The sequence below is a fragment of the Plectropomus leopardus genome, chromosome 2 (genome assembly GCF_026936395.1).
Source record: "Plectropomus leopardus strain MGB_pleo_1.0 chromosome 2, ASM2693639v1, whole genome shotgun sequence".
Lineage (NCBI taxonomy): Eukaryota > Metazoa > Chordata > Actinopteri > Perciformes > Serranidae > Plectropomus > Plectropomus leopardus.
This window is the reverse complement of record NC_142177.1, coordinates 18,530,422-18,548,190: the sequence shown is the minus strand read 5'-3', so window position 1 is coordinate 18,548,190 and position 17,769 is coordinate 18,530,422. Positions and strand designations below refer to the sequence as shown.

Sequence of the window (17,769 nt, the reverse complement as noted above, 5' to 3'; positions counted from 1 at the left end):
TATGTATTGACACATTTTTTAAGATCCAGTTCATGACCTTTGACTCTTGTCTTCTTGGCTTTTCTGTCATAATCTGCATTGTGACATTAGGACTGACATATGGATTAGCCTAAAAAACTCCAGTGCAGCTTAATTTCTCAGAATAAAGTTACACGAAGACAGCAAGTCTCCGTTTACACTGAAATATTACTCACCAGCAGCTCAGGAGAAACAGTGTCAACAGCAAACTGTTGCTGTTGAGTAACCATTGCCTTGAGTGACATGTTTGTCTGCTAGTACACGTATAACACATGTGACATGTCCTACCCTGAGACACAGTTGGTATGCATGTGTGACAGTATGTTGCCTTCACGTCAGCTTTACATAACATAGCTTCTTCAGCGTACATAGCAGCCATGTGTCCTCAGTCGGCATAAAACCTTTGTCTATTGTCCTTTGTTTAGAAATAAATAACAAAGTATCAGGTTGGAGCTCAAGTATGATGTTATTCCTTTAATCAGTTGAAGACATTTCTTGTGAATAGACATTTTGCTTTCTTAATAGAAAGTACCTGTTGAAAGACTGCCCTCTGCTGGCTGATGATCAAAACAACATAACATATCAAACACTGGAGAACAATAAACTTTCGTCATACAATACAACAGTATCTTCAGAATTCAATTCAGATGCTACCATTTCATAATATGCTCTTTGAGGATATTTATGAAAAAACAAAGTTAATGAAAACAATAAAACTAGAATAAACTATCAGATAACTGAGGTACTGTTATAGGCGTAATGGTGTCTCTGTTCCTCAGGACCCCCTGGACAGCAGAGTTTATCTTCTTTCTCTGAACTACATGGTCCTTTTCATGCACTTTCTCTTCTGGGAACTCAACTAATGAAGGGGTTTGGAAAGTGGGCCATTATTGAAATAATATGGGAAAAATGACTAATAGTATTAGCAACAAAGGCAAACTATTGAATAATTTGTCATACTTACTGTCAACAAGAAGTCTCTGTGAGAGGCTGTCATTTTTCTCTTTATGGGAGGACAGTGCACTGATCAGCACCTAATGCACAAAAAATGTTTTTGCATTAAAAATTCTTACATCTCCCACTGAATCAGAGTCAAAACCATTAAAATGTTATGGATCAAACCTGGGTGATCACGTTTAAACTCTGTTGTCCACCTGAGCTGCTCAGTGCCATGTAGATCCCACATTTATTCCATGCTGGCACCACTATTGTGGGCATTAGAGATGATAGGGGCCTCTTTCCTGGTTGGACTCTGTTTTTCTATATCACAAATAGCAAACAGTGAATCCAATTCCCAGAAAAAAATGTTTACATTGTATGTTACTTCAAGCCACAGATAGGTTACATTTGCAATTTTTTTTGTAGCGGATACTAAAAACTTTACACTTTAACAATGCTGTGGTTAGCATGGGGTTAGGTTTAGGTACAAAAAAACTCATGTTTTGGCTTAAAATGCTTGGCTTAGGGTGCCTAATACCTGCTGGAAATGCAGCGATGCCTTGGTAAAACAATCTTTTTTCATGGCACTTTCCCTGCAGGAAATGCAGCAATTTCTTTGTAAAAACAAACTGCTTTTTGAGCCATAACTCTAACCAAACACTCAAGTTTGGGGCCTAAATAGCCACTGAATAATTACAGCAATAGGTCCCCCGGAAAAAAAAAACAACCAAACATGTTTGGTGCATAAAAAGTCTGCTGGAAACACAAAATGACTTGTTAAAAGACAACTTGTTTTGTTGTTTTTTTGGTCCTAAACAATGATCTGCTGTATACAAAATCACTTTAGAAATACTGACATGATAAGGATCAAACATGCAAATGTTACATTTTTGTGATTTGCAAAAATGTACAATACCAACATTTTCTTCTGATGACTGGGCTGAACAGTGAGTGATATTTAAAAAAACAAAAAAAAACACACTTTGACTGATTGTATTGGGTGAGATTTCTAATGATAATGCACCTGGTTGGTAAAGATTTGCCCTTGTGTTTTGTTTGGCCAGGCGAAGTCAAGGATGAGGCTGTTGAGAATAACTCCTGACCGTGTTATGATTCTGCTTCCGAATGGTGCGTTCAAGGAACTGCAAGATAATAAAGACAAGAGATAAGAGGTAAGAATGTCAGTGTGACCAGCTGCACATACCACACATAGTATCCTCCTGCTGTGATTACTCATCTCCGACTGTAGGTACCTTACAACTGACACCACGAGGCCATCTGGTCCCATGACTGCTACCTGTCCAGCCCTCAGCTCTGTGTGTGGGGAGTGGACACTGGAGTAGTTCTCAGGTGGAGGTGTATGGGAGGAGTTAAACCTCTGTTGAAGGATTTCAGCCTGACTCTTACTTCAGCAAGAGCAGAGAAAAAGAAATGTACAGGAAGTTGACTGAAATGCCTGATGTACTGATTAGAGATTGCAGTCAATTATGACACAAAAGAGGTAACACCCAAAACTGATCTGTCATGATTTATGACCTCAAGCTGAACTAGAGCAGAATGCCTCAAGCAATCAATCAAAAGAAAATTAATTCTGAGAGTCAATTAATCATTTCAGTCATTTTTCAAGGAAAAATGCCAGCTATTTTCTGCTTCCAATATGAGGATGTGATGCTTTAGTAAAGTGAATGTTGCCAGTTTTTAGACTCTTGGTTGGATAAAAAAAGACATTTGAGTCCTTCTTTCTGGCATTTCTTAGAATAAAAAAACATCACTTATTTAAAGAAAAAAGTCTGATTAATCAATCATGAAAATAGTCTTTAGTTGCAGCCCTAATTATACTCATGGTTCCTGAATGTGGTTTACCTCAGCAAGTCAGCGAGCAGCTCAGTCACAGAAGAGTCGTATTTAGGGTCACCCAAACCACGAGCCACAGCCAAAGCTCCTTTTGAAGCCTTAATAGGTAGAAATGAATCATTCTTATGTAGGAATATATATATATATATATATATATATATCAAGTATGATATTTAAGCTTTGGAATCCAGTACCTCAGCGATCCAGTGGTGTATTTGATTTTCAGTGTTATTGCTCTCGTTGAGATGGAGGCTTTTCAAAAGGTTGAGCACTGATATCAGTGCTGCACCAACAGATGGTGGAGGAGGAACCTGAATAACTGAGTCTAAGAGTAACACAATATAGATAAAAGTATCACACATACACATTTATGCAGTCTATTTTTGAAGAAAGTTCAGTCTTTACCATTGTAAAAGCCTTCCACTGGCTGCTCCACTTGTACACTGTAGTTACTGATGTCATTTCTGCTCAGGACCCCTCCATTAGCTCGCACCTTTTAATGAAAACCAAGCATAAAATGTAAACATAATTGAAATTTGAAGTAAATTTTACTATATATTTTGCTACAAAACCAGACCCATTTAATGTGTGGATGTCATTCACCTCCTCCTCTATTTCTTGTGAGAAATTCCCATCATAGAAGTTCAACAGACCCGCCTCGAGGACTCCAGCCAGACCGGACATCCTCAGAAATGAACCAGGAAGCAGAGCTTTGCCATCTGGAAGGAACATGTCCCTAAATCGTTGTGACCGCTGCTCACCCTTTACCTTTGACATAGCCTCAGCTGTAGAATTACACAAAAGAGTGTCAAACTCTGGTATATCTTCTAAGGTAATATTGTAAAGTTAGATTGTGATTAAGTGCTTAAGTACATGTCACCACCCAAATGATCATTTGTATGTCATGTTGTTACAGGGAATTTAGGAAGACTACTTTGTTTTTCTCACATTCCTCCACAGTGTGTGGAAAATCCAAAAAAGGCAAACATTCTTAATGAAATGAAGTAAAGAGGATGTTGAACAACAGCAAAACTATATCAAACTTTTACACAACTCTTACAGTACAATCCAAGTCTTATTTATCCAGTCATTTGCTTAGTACTTGTCAAATGCATGTATTTTCACTAAAACCACTTAAGACACTTTTGCATATTCAACACAGGTGCACTACTAATCCCTGCATAAGATCATTGATGCAGAAATGCTTTATGACTGTATAAATGAGACTTGGATTATACTTCACAAGTTGTGGGAGACAGTGTGAACAGATGCTTTGATGTGGTTTTATTGTTCTTAAGTGCCCCCTTTTACTTAAATTCATCAAAAATGTCACTGTTTGTTCTTTTTCTTTTTGATTCGGCGCTCACAGTAGAGGCATGCAAAGTAACAAAGAGTGACTAACTGACATACAAGTGATCATTGGGGAGATGAGGCATTCCTTTACGCGAGAAAATGTAAAGACCAATGTTTTGACCTACCAAGACTGAAAGACACATTGAAACCTTCCTTGGCAACAGCAGCAGCTCTTGAGACCACATCTTCCCATGATAGACTGCAGAGATTTTGTGGTATGTCATATTGATTTAATGGTAGAAAAAGACTGACCACAGAAAAACAGAAACACTTTATCTAAACGTAATTTACCTTCCATACTGGCTGTGAGCACGGTGTAACCCTCTAAGCATACCTGGTACTCCCACTTGCAGACCTGCCTGAATATGCATGTGTGAAACGATGCATGTTAAATGGGCTGATAAAATGATTAATCGAGCCCCTTCCCCCTATTTCATTACCTTTAACTCTGAAGCATTTTGCAGCATCTCCACTTTGAGTGTTTTGGGTGCAGTCCCCTGAAAGTTAATCACACTGGTGTTGTTCTTATGGCTGTCATGAACTAGCATTACCCCGCCGCTGCACAAAGAGAATTAGGAAAGGATGAATGTGTGATGTGTGTGAGACACATGCACATATTTTTTACATTCAACATATAGGTCAGTCACATACCCACCAACACCTGACACATGTGGATGCACAACACCCAAACACAGAGCGGCAGTGATGGCTGCATCCACGCTGGATCCACCATCACGAAGGACTATCTGTCCGAGTGCAGTGCAGCGCTCATGATCTGACACCACCACACCTTTTACAAACACCTGGGAAGTAACTGTAATGAGGATACATGATGTACTTGTGGTAATTCTTGTGTATGTTATAGAGCATGACATACCAGACACTCCCCGAGATATATACGTAAGATCAGAGCAACGGTCACTGCAATAACAAAGGTGATAGATGCAGCGTAGACACGCATGGGTGTGTCCTCAGTGGAGGAGTCCTCGTCCGTCTCTTTGAGCTGTGACACGCTGCCGTCTAATAAATGTGGGCTACCAGAGGCCAGCTGTTTCAGAGGGATGTCCTTTGGGAGATGGCTGAGGTCTGTGGCAGCAGCAAGGAAACAAAATTTAAATCTTTATTAAATCTTTTAAAAATGGAACTGTTTTTTGGGGCCCAGTTGTTCAGAAATAATCTGATCAGATTTTGGCCATAAATTTGAATCTTGAAAATGGGTTGTTCAAATAAAAAAAAAAAAAAAAAAAAAAAGATTCTGACATCAAATTAGTTCACATAATTCAGTTTTGATTTTTTGTCTGAATGAGACACCTTCAGTATGTGTATCATTGGGATTACTCTGATCCCAGCACAAGAGTGGAATCAGGAACAAAATGTTTATTTTCTAACTGGTCAAATATATATGTTTTTATTTAAGTTTTGCGCTTGATTTGTTTAAACATTACATCAATAGAGTAGATAAAATAGACATTAAGCTTTACATAGCTAGCAACCTACGCTGTGATGTGCTGTCCCATTGAGAGCACTGGTTATCCAGTTTTAGTTATCTTGAAAAGTTTGTATCTTGATCAGTGTGATCCAGTCCTATTCTGCTTTGAAAAAAAAGTGCAAAAGTAAAATGGATTAGCTGATCATAGACAGCAAAACATTAGATTTCCAAATCCAGATCAGTCTGACCCAGATTCTTTTTTTGAGCAACTGGACCCAGGTCTTGAAGACCCAAAGACCCTGTCTGTTTTCTTGCCTGATTTATATTCAGGTGATTTACATACACAAATTACCATCATAGCAGGTGTAAATCAATTGAAAAGTAATACAACAGCATCTTGTGTAGTGAGAGCTACCATTGTAATCTGCTTATGTTATATTTCCTCTCACCATGGTTTTCATTCAGGTCACAGGTGAAGTTCGGAGATGAGCTATCAGCCAACTGTGATGAACCAGCAAAACTATTATAACTGGATGGTAACTGCTTGTTGAGTTTGGTTTCAGGAGAAACATCCATCCTCACTGTACTCACTCGCAGGCTAAGAAAACAGTTCTTCACAGGTCTCCTTTTTGTAAAACTCCATGAACTGCATCCCTCCTTAGTAATCAAACACAGAAGGTGCAATCGCCTCCCAACCAATGAGATCTCAACATTTCCACTTGTCAAACTGTGACTAGTTCAATGTCATTGGAGATTATCATTTTACTCATAAATAAAGCACAAGTTGCAAAGTCATAATTTTTTATTGTGGTACAAAAAAAATGTTTTACATCAGTTACATACAGGTAAATAAATGCACGTCCATACACAGATCACAGCACCTTGTCTTAAATGTGAGAGAATACATTTTGCATAGGCTGCACTCATCCACATGTAAATCCACATGCATACAAACAAGAAAACATCTCATTTCATGAGGTGAACATCTTCATTCCAAATTCATGTACAGTACGAGTTATATTGTAGCTGCCTGTTATAGAGTTATTGTGATGAGTTACATCAAGATCAGATATAGAGCTTAAATCTGCACACGACTGAAATGTGATATTATGTGTGTATTGGAGTATGTTTTTAATAAGTATGATGCGTAGATGTACAAGGAATATTTCCTAGCACAACCAGAGCCTCAGTGGCTGAGGTTGCGATGTCCTGGCTGTTGGAGGTGGAAGGAATGATGTTGGACTCCTTGGCGAACACGGTTCTGGCGTTGAATGGCGTTACGGGACATGTGATGTGGGTCTGCCCAGGCCTTCGCCTTCTGGACGCAGGTTAGCTGTGTCACTTCCAGCAGAGCTTTAGGCTGAGGAAAAGAGTCTGCGATAGCTCGACTGCTGCTGCTGTTGTTGGTTTGGACTGCAGGCTTTGGAGACAACACACTGGAGAGAAACATAAGCAACCGTGTAAATCTAACAGCCTGAGTCAGTGTTCATCAATATGAGTCAATGTGAAATTTTTGGAGATTTTGGAAAAAAAGTTGTGTGGCATTTGCAAAGAAATGGACTACGTTGATAGCTGGTATGTAGCATTTGTTCATGATAGTGAGAGAGAGATATGAAAGCAGAGAGATGAGAGGACCTGCAGCAGAGGGCCCTGGGTCAGACTTAAACCCGCCTCTCCCACTTCTGTGTGCTACCAGGGTGCCCCATGGTATTGATTTCTTGAAAGGATTCCTCCTGCTTGCTCACCTGATGTCAGCTTGCATGACTGCAGCTGTGTCTCCAAGAGGAGCAGAGTCTAGTGGCTGGGTGTCAGTTAGCTCTGTACTCTGGTTCTCTGCTGATCCTGCCTCTGTGATGACAGGATAAAGTCATATAATTAGGCAATAATTTATTATGGAGAGACACTTCAGCCAAACAATGACCATTTGTATATCAGGTAGTCATTCTATGCTTCCTTAAATTCATGGAGAAAACGTTTTTCTCGCATGTCTCCACAATAAACAGAAAACATATTGACTTATTGATTGGGCAACACATTTAACAACAGCAAAACTGCTTACACAGTATGTGCAGTTTAATCCAAGTCTTATTTATCCAGTCCTATTCCCAGAGCTTAACAAACACATGCGTGACAGTGAAACTTATCTACATTTTCTTCAATGCTTAAGTCCAATACTTAGCCCCCCCCCTTAAAAAAATGTAGTTTTCTTCACCATTTTGAAGTAACATTGCATGACTAATTGGTTCAAAAAATTGTCTTTTTGTGGGTACAATATTCATTTGAAAGCAGGTCCTCCTTCATGAGTCTAAAATGACATCACCATGCACAACAATATAATTACACACCATGCACAACAATATGATTATTATTAATGTGATATTAATTTCAACTGCACTGTCCTACTTTTCCACTTATCAACATGGTCATTGGTGTCAGATTTAAGTTGCAATGATGAAAACACCAAAATAAGCCACAAAATGTGCCTGTTCAAAATTGTAACAATGCATATTCCTATTGTCATATCACAGATATCCTCAGTGTAAGAATAAGAAGCTCCATGACTGACCTTGATGACTCACAACCAACCACCCTTCTTCCACTGCTTCTCCAGACTTCACGTCTTCTGGGATCTCCTCCTCTCCCCCAAAAAACAGACGGGTGATTGTTTTGAACATTTTCTCTTTGTCTTCTGTTGAGGTGTTTGTGTTTGCTGTTTTTTCCGTCTTCCTTTCCCTCTTTGTTCAGCAGGAGGCTCGGGTGTTGGGACGGTGTTTAACTGCTAAAGACAAGAAACGTGGGCTACATATTCACACAGCATCACTGCTAGAAATGCTAATCCCTCTTTGACTGTTTGGGTGTGATGCCATCCCAAGAGACCCCTCCTTCATTATTATTTTTCAAATTTAAAGCAATCTGGGTCAGCTGACTGGGGTGTCCAATGAAATTTCCTTTAATACAGAGGTCTGAATGATTATGTCCACTCCCCAGAATTTCATTGTTGGGGTCCATCTGTCTCCAGATACATGGGGGAGGGGCTCCTTTTATCAAACATCTTGTTAGTGCAAAAACTCGTCTGCTCCTTTAGATAGACTGAGATGGCACCATGTTAAGCCAATGCACTGAATCAAAAATGAACACTATTATTTCCTGCAATGCACATTAATGTAATGTTGTTTTCTTGCTATTGTGTTGCGTTTTACTCACTGCCATGCAATACGGGATACATCACAAACAAAATTGGAGGAAAAAACAACACTTGCAGCCGCAAAGATCAAATAAGCCTTACTCTCTGAAGTCAGTTTAAATGTATTTTTTGATTTTGTTTCAGGTCTTTTGGGTCATGCAGTGTCCTCAGATGTTTGCAATTTATATGACCTTCAATGGCTGCTATCGAAATAAACTGAAACAACCAAACAGTAAACGTCACATGCAATTTTAGGACATAATCGCAGAAAATGTTTCTCAGATGTAATTAACTAAGGTTATATTATTGTCTGACAAATGCACTCATTTTTCCTTTGAATGAAAGTAGCTCTGAGGTGTTCTTACCTGCGGTTAGTGTGTCGCAGTTTCACCATTGCTGAGTGTCAGTTTGATAATTTTCGCAGGTACCTTTAATGTTTTGATAGGTCTATATAAGGCTGTGGCATTACAGCCAAACAGGGTTGTTGTTCTGTATTTCAAATCTTCAACCGATCAAGAACAACACAAGACCCGCCTCTGTCCCCGCCCACCAGGAGCAAACAACCAATCACAGGCCGCGGAATGCGCTTGCGCCCTAATGCCCATCCATCCACCCACCGTCTTCCGCTTATCCTGGGCCGGTGATTCACATGGTGATTCATGCCTGTCAAAGTTTATGAAGCGTTCACTTGTACTGTCTGCCGGCTCCTCGCATGTCTACCCAGCTGTCCAAACTGCAACACTGGTGAATATCCAAAGCACTGACAGCACCTACACCAATTTATTCGTCAGTATTTTGCTGTTTGACCACATGAAACGCTCGTGACAAAGTCGGATGTAGCCTGTGAGATGCTTACTATGTCAAAATGTTTGGTGAAGTTTGTGACATCAGGTTAAATGGAACAAATAAGTCTAAACATCCTGGCCTCTTTAAATATTAGCAGCCAGACATGTTCTTGAGTTGTTGCCACAAATGTGCTTCACATGAAACAATCGTTTTTATTGATTTGAGATGCTTGTAGCCAGGGCAAAGAGGATAATAAATGACTGGTCCCAGAACTTGTAAGGAAATGTGGCACGTTGATCATCTCTGTTTGGTAGTAGGACTTCTGCAGCTGAAACACCAACGGTATAACAACAAAAACGTTTGTAGGGTGTTGCTTTATATTAAATGTTTGACTTAAATTGAAAAAAGTCTTTTGCTGGTCAAAGATGGTCGTAGATGGTCCTGACCCAATTCTTGCTGGTCTTGGATGGTTGGACATGTTGGTGTGACCAGGCTGTCAAGCTGTGCACATTTATTTTTACTCATACCACATGACAGGGGAGGTAAATAATTGATGGCCTTTGTTTTTAAAACTCCCCCCTTATGACACTGTTATTTCTCCATATTCAAGGGCATTGATTTTATTTACAGAAACTTGAGCAGCTAGAGTGACCATCACAGAATAGTATGACCAGTTAAATCATCAAAAACTATGCAAAAACACGTCATAAGCTGGTCGACCAACTTAACCATCTTAATTTGGTCATTGTGTTTTTCTCAGCAGGGTTGACTTTTTTGGGTTAAAGGGTTTTGAGTTAGTACTTAATGCATTCAGGTAAAATCGGGTAAAAGATTCAGCTGAAATACGACATTTTTATACAGTGAAAGCAGCATGTTTTTATGCCTTTATTTGCCATAAAATTATGACTTATGCTATTGTGTGCCATCCTGTGAAATCTCAGACATTTTTAAGATTTTGTCACTTAAAACAATTTTTAAAATGATTCTGTGCGTCCATGTCAGCAACAATACTTCAGAATTAGCCATAAACATAACACACACATGCCCATTGTAGACAATTTAGTACCAAGGAAACAGGCAACAAAAGAACGGGAGAGCATATCAGAAAAGTTGGCAATCTTTTTTAATGAATAGCCACATATTTTATAAATTATTTACTGAATTAATGACTGAACTGATAAATGGATTTAACGTTTTAAAAAACAAACATGATTGTCCCATTTTGCCTTTCCAGCTGTGTCATTTTATCTGAATGTCACCATATTGTCATCACCAAAATATGTCATGTTTGAAGGTCCACAGTTTCTAAATTATTTTACTTAACAACATATTTTTTTTCATAGAAATACAGCAGAGAGCAATAACAAGTTCTAAAAGTAACACTTAAGGTAGTCTGCAGACTTTTAGATGGTTTTCCTGGTAATCTACCAAAAAGTGTCCCACATTACCTGACTTCAGCCTATGGATGGGTCTCTTAATACACCTATGGGATATCTAGATTTACTAAAGTTAACATAAATGGCTTTGTGCGAAAATAGTCTCCTAATGAGACAACCAAGCAGTAAACGTCAAATGCAATTTGAGGATAAAAATCACAGAAAATGTGTCTCTAATATAAGTAACTATGGTTATATTATTGTCTGACAAATGCACTAATTTTTCCCTTGAATGAAAGTAGCTCTGCGGTGTCCTTACCTGCAGTTAGTGTGTCGCAGTTTCACCATTGCTGAGTGTCAATCTGATCATTTTTGTAGGCACCTTTGATGTTTTGATAGATCTATATGAGGCTGTGGCATTACAACCAAAAAGGGTTTTTGTTCTGAATTTCAAATACAGATCAAGCTGTGATTTCAGTAGCTTCTTCATTCATGTGACAGTTTTGATACATGTGAATATGATGCACGGAGCATGTGTCTCAGTCCAGCTACTTTTATTAGTTGTGCTGCATCACCAGCACAAAAACTCAAAATTAATGTCTCTTTGTTTTACCCACTAGCGGTTTAATCCCACTCAGTGATGGAAACCATCTTCTTTTCTCTTTTTAAATATATATATATACATTGGGGGGTTTTCTTGCCTCCGTTAGATAGGAGAGATGTAGTGTTAAAGGTGGAGAGAGAGAAAGGCGCTGACATGCAGCAAAGGGCCGGGGACAGACCCGAAACTGCGACCTCTGCAGCGAGGACACAGCCTCTGTCCACAGGGCAGTCCTATCTGTGGCATCCTGTCACAACTTTCACAGCAATTATTTTGTGGGAAACGAACCCTCATAAAATCCCTTAGTATCTATGTCAATGACCCAGTTTTGATTTCATGAATATATTTACATCAAACTTTTTGCCATGTGTCCTGGACATCCTGTCACAACTTTCACAGCTGCTATTTTCATTTTTGGTTTTTTAAAACCCTTGGCAAATCTCCTAGCTTCATTATCAGTGATAAGTGATTTTAATCATTGTTTGAAGAATTAGAGGAGAACAAGTCCAACAGGACAGTTTGTCATTTCATATGTGACAACTGTGGATTCTCATCACTTAAGATTAACTGTATCAGCGCTCTGATGGATTGTAAACAACTGTAACACTGCATAAGGTAGTTTTATATTTTACACATTTTACACTCCTCACATCTATATTATAATTTAAATATTCACTGATGAGTGTTAATTGTCTATTACTCTATTTTTTTTTTTACATTTTACACACTTACATACTCAGCATATTTACATACTTTATTTTAAATATTTACATACTGTGCTAATTGTGTACTCTCACTGTATTTATATTTCTGTGTTATTCGATTTTTTTCCACAGTATTTATATTTAGATTTTGCATGTTTTAAAATACATCTTTTTGCAATCATGTAACACATATAGTGAAAGGAAAAAAAATAGAAAGGAAAAAAAATACATAAAATGAAAACAGAAGTGCTCCTCATATATTAAAAATGGTAGTCTATACAAAATGGAGTAGTGTAATTACAATAAATGCAAAATATGAGACGTATTTAAATGACAAAAAATAAGTAAATTCTCTTTTATACGCTATATACTTGTGATGGTACTTATTTATACTTGCTATAATTTTCTGTGCTGGTATCAGGGCGACTGGAAGGAACCAAAATTTTCCCCCGGGATCAATGAAGTATTTCTGATTTTGATTCTTCTGATACTTTGTGTTCATTAGCATAACGAGAGCACATGTGAGCACTACCTTTTCTCCACAAGATGTCGCTGTTAATCTACTGAGTTGTTGCAAGGCTGCTGCAGCCTGTGTGTCAAGGTGAAACTTTAGGTAGATGAATAATTATTTAGAATCATCAATTATAAATGACTGTGACGCCACCAAATCAACACAAGAAGCATCTTACAACACGAGCCAGCCCGAGAGCAGTACTTAAAAGTTGTTTCTTTCTGTTATTTTAATTGTGATGAAATGTACAATTTAGTCGAAATATTTTTGGTGTTTTCAATGTCTAGATCCCATTCACTTTAACATAATCCCAAATTCAGAAAAACAAAACAGTTGTGATGACTAAGTGTAGGGGAATAACTCTAACCACAGCCAATTGTTATCCACGGACACGTTTATGCGGTGAGCTGGAGACTTTAAATGAATCATATGTTTGAACGTGGCTGTGTTTTTGATAATGTTTCCCAGCAGACGTTAGTAACAGCAGGAAGTCCTGACATCAGTATTTATACAAGGTGCTGTTGGATTTTAAAACGGAATTAAACAAGCAAATTGCTAATAATATTCTTATGTTTCTGCACACCTGCATGGTGTCACGGTGTGTGATTAAAAGTTGTGACACTCGCGTCATTTACATACAGTAATTACCATAGTTGGCTACTGTTTCTTCACCTTCTCTCGTCTGCAGGTCAAACACCAATGGGTCCCCGTGTGTAAACGCTGCGAGGCTCGTGTTTTTGTTGTTGTAAAGAGTGTGAAGGCTTCATCCTGCGCACTCGAGCAGTGATAGGGGAGGTGGGGAGGGCCCTCGGGGCGAGCACACCCCTACCGCCTGTGTCAGAGTATTTCAGAACAGAGACCAGTATTTAGTCACTCTGCATGAAAACTGCACACACGCACGTCTCTGCCCAAGTCCACTCCTCTAACTTGTGGACTACATAGGAAGACATTTCTCTTGTGTCGTGCGGATCCGAGGACCACGATTCGATTATTTTTCACTCTTGTAGAAACTGTGCGTCGTGACCACAGGATACTTTTACGCACAGTTCTTCAACGCTCACAAGGACAATGCCTCGATCCTTCTTGGTCAAAAAGTACTTCGCGAAACAAAAGCCAAACTACAGTGAACTGGAATGTCAAAATGGTGAGTTGAAAATACTTTTTGTATGAATTATGTAAGTGATTACACAAGTGCACAAAGTTACCAAAGTACCCGTTTTCTCAAGTGTAGTGGTACATTCAGCTAAAAAAAAGTAGAATGTAATTTTTTTTAGAAAAAACAAAACAACACACTGTGTTATGCTTTTTGTGTCTGGTTTAACTACAAACCCAGCTACTCCCTGTTCAAGTCGGGGCCCGTTAGATGCACTTTCCCCCCTTTCTGCAACCAGACAGAGCTCCATTCATGTTACAAGCCCTTGTGAATACGTGGGAGGAAACGGCCCATGAAATCTTCCCATGGCTCCAGCTTTATGCTCAGAAATGTTGAGAAAAACATGACTATCACTTAAATTAATAGACAGTTTAGATGTAGATGTCTATCACTTAAATTAATAGACAGTTTAGATGTAGATGTCTATCACTTAAATTAATAGACAGTTTAGATGTAGATGACTATCACTTAAATTAATACAGACAGTTTAGATGTAGATGACTATCACTTAAATTAATATAGACAGTTTGGATGTAGTTGTAAAGTTAATGATACATTTGAAATGGTGAATTTGTTGTCTGTTCTTTAATTCAATTAAAAACTGTTTCTGTACTGTCTGTTACTGGCTGTATGTGTGAACCATCCTTTTTCTTTTGTGTCAGACACTTCACTGGAGCGCTTTCCTCTTGCTGAGCTGCCATCAGGGGATAACACATCCACCTGCTTCACAACAGGCCTAGTGTGGGACCTGAGCGTCCTACCTGCCCTCTACCTGCCCACCTCCCAAACAGAGCCCTCTGCCGCCCCAGGCCCCTTGGACCTCAGCTCCCCATCCAGCCTCAGCAGCAGCGCCAGCAGTTGTGGAGAGGAGGATGAAGGCCGCACCTCAGACCCCCCCAGCCCTGAACCTGTACACACATATGCCCCTCGCCAGCGGATGAAATGCACCGGCGTTATGCCTCATATTAGTCCCCCTGAGGAGGAGGAGGAGAGGGAGGCCCCCGTCACAGCAGCCAGGCCGGCCTTCCTCTGCAAACACTGCCCCAAAGAGTACACCAGCCTGGGGGCTCTGAAGATGCACATCCGCTCACACACCCTGCCCTGTGTGTGCACCACCTGTGGAAAGGCTTTCTCCAGGCCGTGGCTGCTGCGCGGCCACATCCGCACACACACAGGTGAGACTCATCACACATCCTTTCTTACCTGCTGAATTTCCACTTTATTGTTGATTAATGAGTGAAGAAATCAACCTAGGTGTTGCTGTGAAATCTACATTTGAGTTGCTCTCATTGTGAGTCACCACGTCATTTTAGAGCAGGATATCCATGACAATCACTTTGATGAGCTCAACATTTGATCAGCAGACATTATCACATGGGGAAGCCCACCGTAGACTCTGCGCTCATTGATCACTCATTGTGTTTAATGTCCCAGCAACAATGACTCGTCGGCTAATTATCTTATCACGGCTGCTGGGGAAGACGGCAGATTGGGGACACGGGGACAAAGGGTTTAAAGAATGCCTGGAGGCTCTGTGCTATCACTGAGCACTTTGTACCTGCATCAACTTGTTAGCTTGCTAATCTAATTTGCTTCTGATTGAATCACGCTAATTCAGTCAGGCTCTGACCCCACCAGCCTGCCGTGTGCTTCTTCATTATATCCAGACTGTTTGTGTTTGTTAGGTGTTAATGAAGGCTCTTGTAAACTCAGAAATGTATGAGGACAGCTGTTGATGAGTTCCAGTGAAGTCATATGACGTGTGTTTCCTCCCTCTTTCTACCCAGGTGAGCGCCCATTCTCCTGCCCCCACTGCAACCGAGCCTTCGCCGACCGCTCCAACTTGCGGGCTCATCTGCAGACCCATGCTGAGGTGAAGAAGTACCAGTGTGGCGTCTGCTCTCGCACCTTCAGCCGCATGTCGCTGCTGCAGAAACACAGCTCCTCCGGGTGCTGCTCCTCCACGGTGTGAGACGCCACAGAGAGAGACAGAGGGTATCCAGTCAGAGCTCAGGGCAGTGGAGGGGCTAGTGGCCACAGAGAGAGGGGTCCACACAAGCCCAGCTGGTCTGTTGACGACCTGTAAGGCCACAAAGAGCATGAAATGGCCTACTTTAAAGAGACCTGGAGGGAATCAAGCCTCATTACGGATCTGACTTCACAAGCCATTTAGCGTCTCTGCAAAAAAAAAAAACCCAAAAACATCTGAGCAGCAGATTTGTTCTCTTTACAATCTAGATTGAGGCTGGACCAAATCTGAACTGAGCAATGCCGACACTCAACTTAATATCAGCCCCTTTGTTGCCATTGTGCCCATTCCAAAGACCAAATATGTAGTGAACTCATCGGGGTAAGAGGTGTTCTTTCCTGTCTCTGTCCTGGTGCCGGCCAGCTCAGGATCATAGCCTACACACAGCTGCTGAGAGGTAGGGGTGCGTGGGTGGAATAAATCTCTCAGCGTGCCTCACAACGCGCGCACACACATACACACACACACACACACAAAGTCACACACACACATAAAAGCCAATGCACACACAGCTGTCCCTGGTACTGTGGTGTAGATAGACGAGGTGCTAACAGGTGCTACAGCCATGACCTTCGCTGGCTGATAGCAGGTGACTTCCACTGCCCTTGGTTTGCTTAAGAAAAAAGAGGAAGCATGTCATTACAAAAGAATGGCATCAGTTAGTCTTTTTTCACCCGTGAGGATCAGTTTAAGCCTCTATTTTGTCTACATCCAAACCTTCTCTTTAATCTGATGATTTTCAGAGATAGGAAAAGCCATGCTGTCTGTTATTTTCCAAAGAAGCTTCACTCTGCAGCGCCGTTGTAATGTGGATGGCAATGCAAGCGTTGCACTCAAGGTTACCACAGTGTTAATAATACCAGCCAAAGCCATATTTTGTAACTTAAATTAATTTGTTCCTTTAAGTTGTATTACTTTTGAAACCAAAAAATGTGCCTTTTTTTACCTCAGTTAGTATTTGTGGATTTAAAATTGATTGCAGTATTAGTAGACATTAGCGCCAAAATGCAAGAAGGCTGGGACCAAAGATTTTTAAGGTTTACACCATGGAGACATGGTTGACTAATATGTGATCTGAACCCTGTAAATGGACAGTACAGAGATGAATTTTTAAACTTTCCTAAACATTTTATGGCAGTGTTTTACAGTGCAATGTGCAGACGATGTGTTATTTCAATTTTGTACCGTGCTTGTGTGTTCACTTCTATTTCTTGTTTGTTGTAACTGATGCATTTTCATTCAATAAAGTAATTTATGTTTATTAAAACTTAGTCTGTCCTTTGCATTAGCATAAAAAAACCCCACGCTTGTACAGTTTTATCTCTGGGCGCAGTTGATACGTTGGTACCTATAAAAGGTCTGTTTGATCATTAACTGGGAGATTTCTGTTCAGCATCTTGATATTAGGTGTGGTGAGTTAGCTGACCATTGTGGTGAGGCTGAATTGCGCAGATGTGCAGGTGAACACACTGTGTGATGGACGGGAGCAACTGATTGCACCTGCTTCCAGTTTCCACCTGCCATCTACTTCTCACTGTCGCTGTGCAAACACTGCTGGATGTGCAAGTGAGTGCCGTTAAAAGAGAGTGAAAGTCAACTTCTGTTTTCAGACATCCCCAAGATTCAACATGGATTCATACGCGCTCACTGCAGCTCTTAAAATGACCTTAAGGTGGACTTCTAGTAAGCCTTGACTGCAGTGTGTGTATATTTTTTTCCTCCTCAGGGAGAGTATAACATTCTCCTCTTCCTCTGCCTAGACGGTGAGTCAGAGTCTGCACACACTGGAGCTGTAGGTTCCCATGGCTCTCCTGCTCTCAGTCAGCAAGTCA

The 17,769-nt window shown here is 40.2% G+C and overlaps 3 protein-coding genes across 4 annotated transcripts; 1 reads left to right on the top strand and 2 right to left on the bottom strand.

The window, feature by feature from the left end:
* Positions 1–472: 472 nt before the first annotated feature.
* Positions 473–6,265, bottom strand: LOC121953615 (glutathione hydrolase 7-like). Its single transcript, XM_042500803.2, has 15 exons — positions 6,043–6,265; positions 5,042–5,250; positions 4,816–4,967; positions 4,605–4,722; positions 4,456–4,523; positions 4,290–4,363; positions 3,415–3,596; positions 3,217–3,304; positions 3,006–3,136; positions 2,821–2,909; positions 2,211–2,363; positions 1,982–2,099; positions 1,141–1,278; positions 983–1,052; positions 473–877 (listed from the first exon to the last, which is right to left on the bottom strand). The coding sequence occupies exons 1-15, from the start codon at positions 6,167–6,169 to the stop codon at positions 735–737; spliced, it is 1,860 nt and encodes a 619-aa protein (XP_042356737.2). The 5' UTR covers positions 6,170–6,265; the 3' UTR covers positions 473–734.
* A 118-nt stretch (positions 6,266–6,383) lies between these two features.
* On the bottom strand, positions 6,384–9,301 carry tp53inp2a (tumor protein p53 inducible nuclear protein 2a). 2 transcript variants are annotated; one of them, XM_042509225.2, is made up of 4 exons: positions 9,143–9,301; positions 8,160–8,372; positions 7,339–7,441; positions 6,384–7,029 (listed from the first exon to the last, which is right to left on the bottom strand). In XM_042509225.2, exons 2-4 carry the CDS (start codon positions 8,266–8,268, stop codon positions 6,780–6,782), a joined length of 462 nt encoding a protein of 153 aa, XP_042365159.1. In that variant the 5' UTR covers positions 8,269–8,372; positions 9,143–9,301; the 3' UTR covers positions 6,384–6,779. The 2 variants fall into 2 exon arrangements, with proteins under 2 accessions (XP_042365159.1, XP_042365166.1); XM_042509232.2 differs by having other exon boundaries at positions 8,160–8,369; positions 9,143–9,299.
* A 4,151-nt stretch (positions 9,302–13,452) lies between these two features.
* snai1a (snail family zinc finger 1a) lies at positions 13,453–17,204 on the top strand. Its single transcript, XM_042511147.2, has 3 exons — positions 13,453–13,899; positions 14,571–15,083; positions 15,696–17,204. Exons 1-3 carry the CDS (start codon positions 13,824–13,826, stop codon positions 15,878–15,880), a joined length of 774 nt encoding a protein of 257 aa, XP_042367081.1. The 5' UTR covers positions 13,453–13,823; the 3' UTR covers positions 15,881–17,204.
* Positions 17,205–17,769: the final 565 nt, after the last annotated feature.

Excerpts from the sequence above, each read along its gene's own strand:
- tp53inp2a (XM_042509225.2), bottom strand. The coding sequence starts at position 8,268 with ATGTTCAAAACAATCACCCGTCTGTTTTTTGGGGGAGAGGAGGAGATC. Across the intron at positions 7,442-8,159 it reads GTTGGTTGTGAGTCATCAAG|AGGCAGGATCAGCAGAGAAC; the intron begins GTCAGTCATGGA and ends CTGTCATCACAG. Across the intron at positions 7,030-7,338 it reads GTCATGCAAGCTGACATCAG|TGTGTTGTCTCCAAAGCCTG; the intron begins GTGAGCAAGCAG and ends GTTTCTCTCCAG.
- LOC121953615 (XM_042500803.2), bottom strand. The coding sequence starts at position 6,169 with ATGGATGTTTCTCCTGAAACCAAACTCAACAAGCAGTTACCATCCAGT. Across the intron at positions 3,305-3,414 it reads CACAAGAAATAGAGGAGGAG|GTGCGAGCTAATGGAGGGGT; the intron begins GTGAATGACATC and ends TTTCATTAAAAG. Across the intron at positions 1,053-1,140 it reads GTTTAAACGTGATCACCCAG|GTGCTGATCAGTGCACTGTC; the intron begins GTTTGATCCATA and ends TTTGTGCATTAG.
- snai1a (XM_042511147.2), top strand. The coding sequence starts at position 13,824 with ATGCCTCGATCCTTCTTGGTCAAAAAGTACTTCGCGAAACAAAAGCCA. Across the intron at positions 13,900-14,570 it reads TGAACTGGAATGTCAAAATG|ACACTTCACTGGAGCGCTTT; the intron begins GTGAGTTGAAAA and ends CTTTTGTGTCAG. Across the intron at positions 15,084-15,695 it reads CCACATCCGCACACACACAG|GTGAGCGCCCATTCTCCTGC; the intron begins GTGAGACTCATC and ends CTTTCTACCCAG.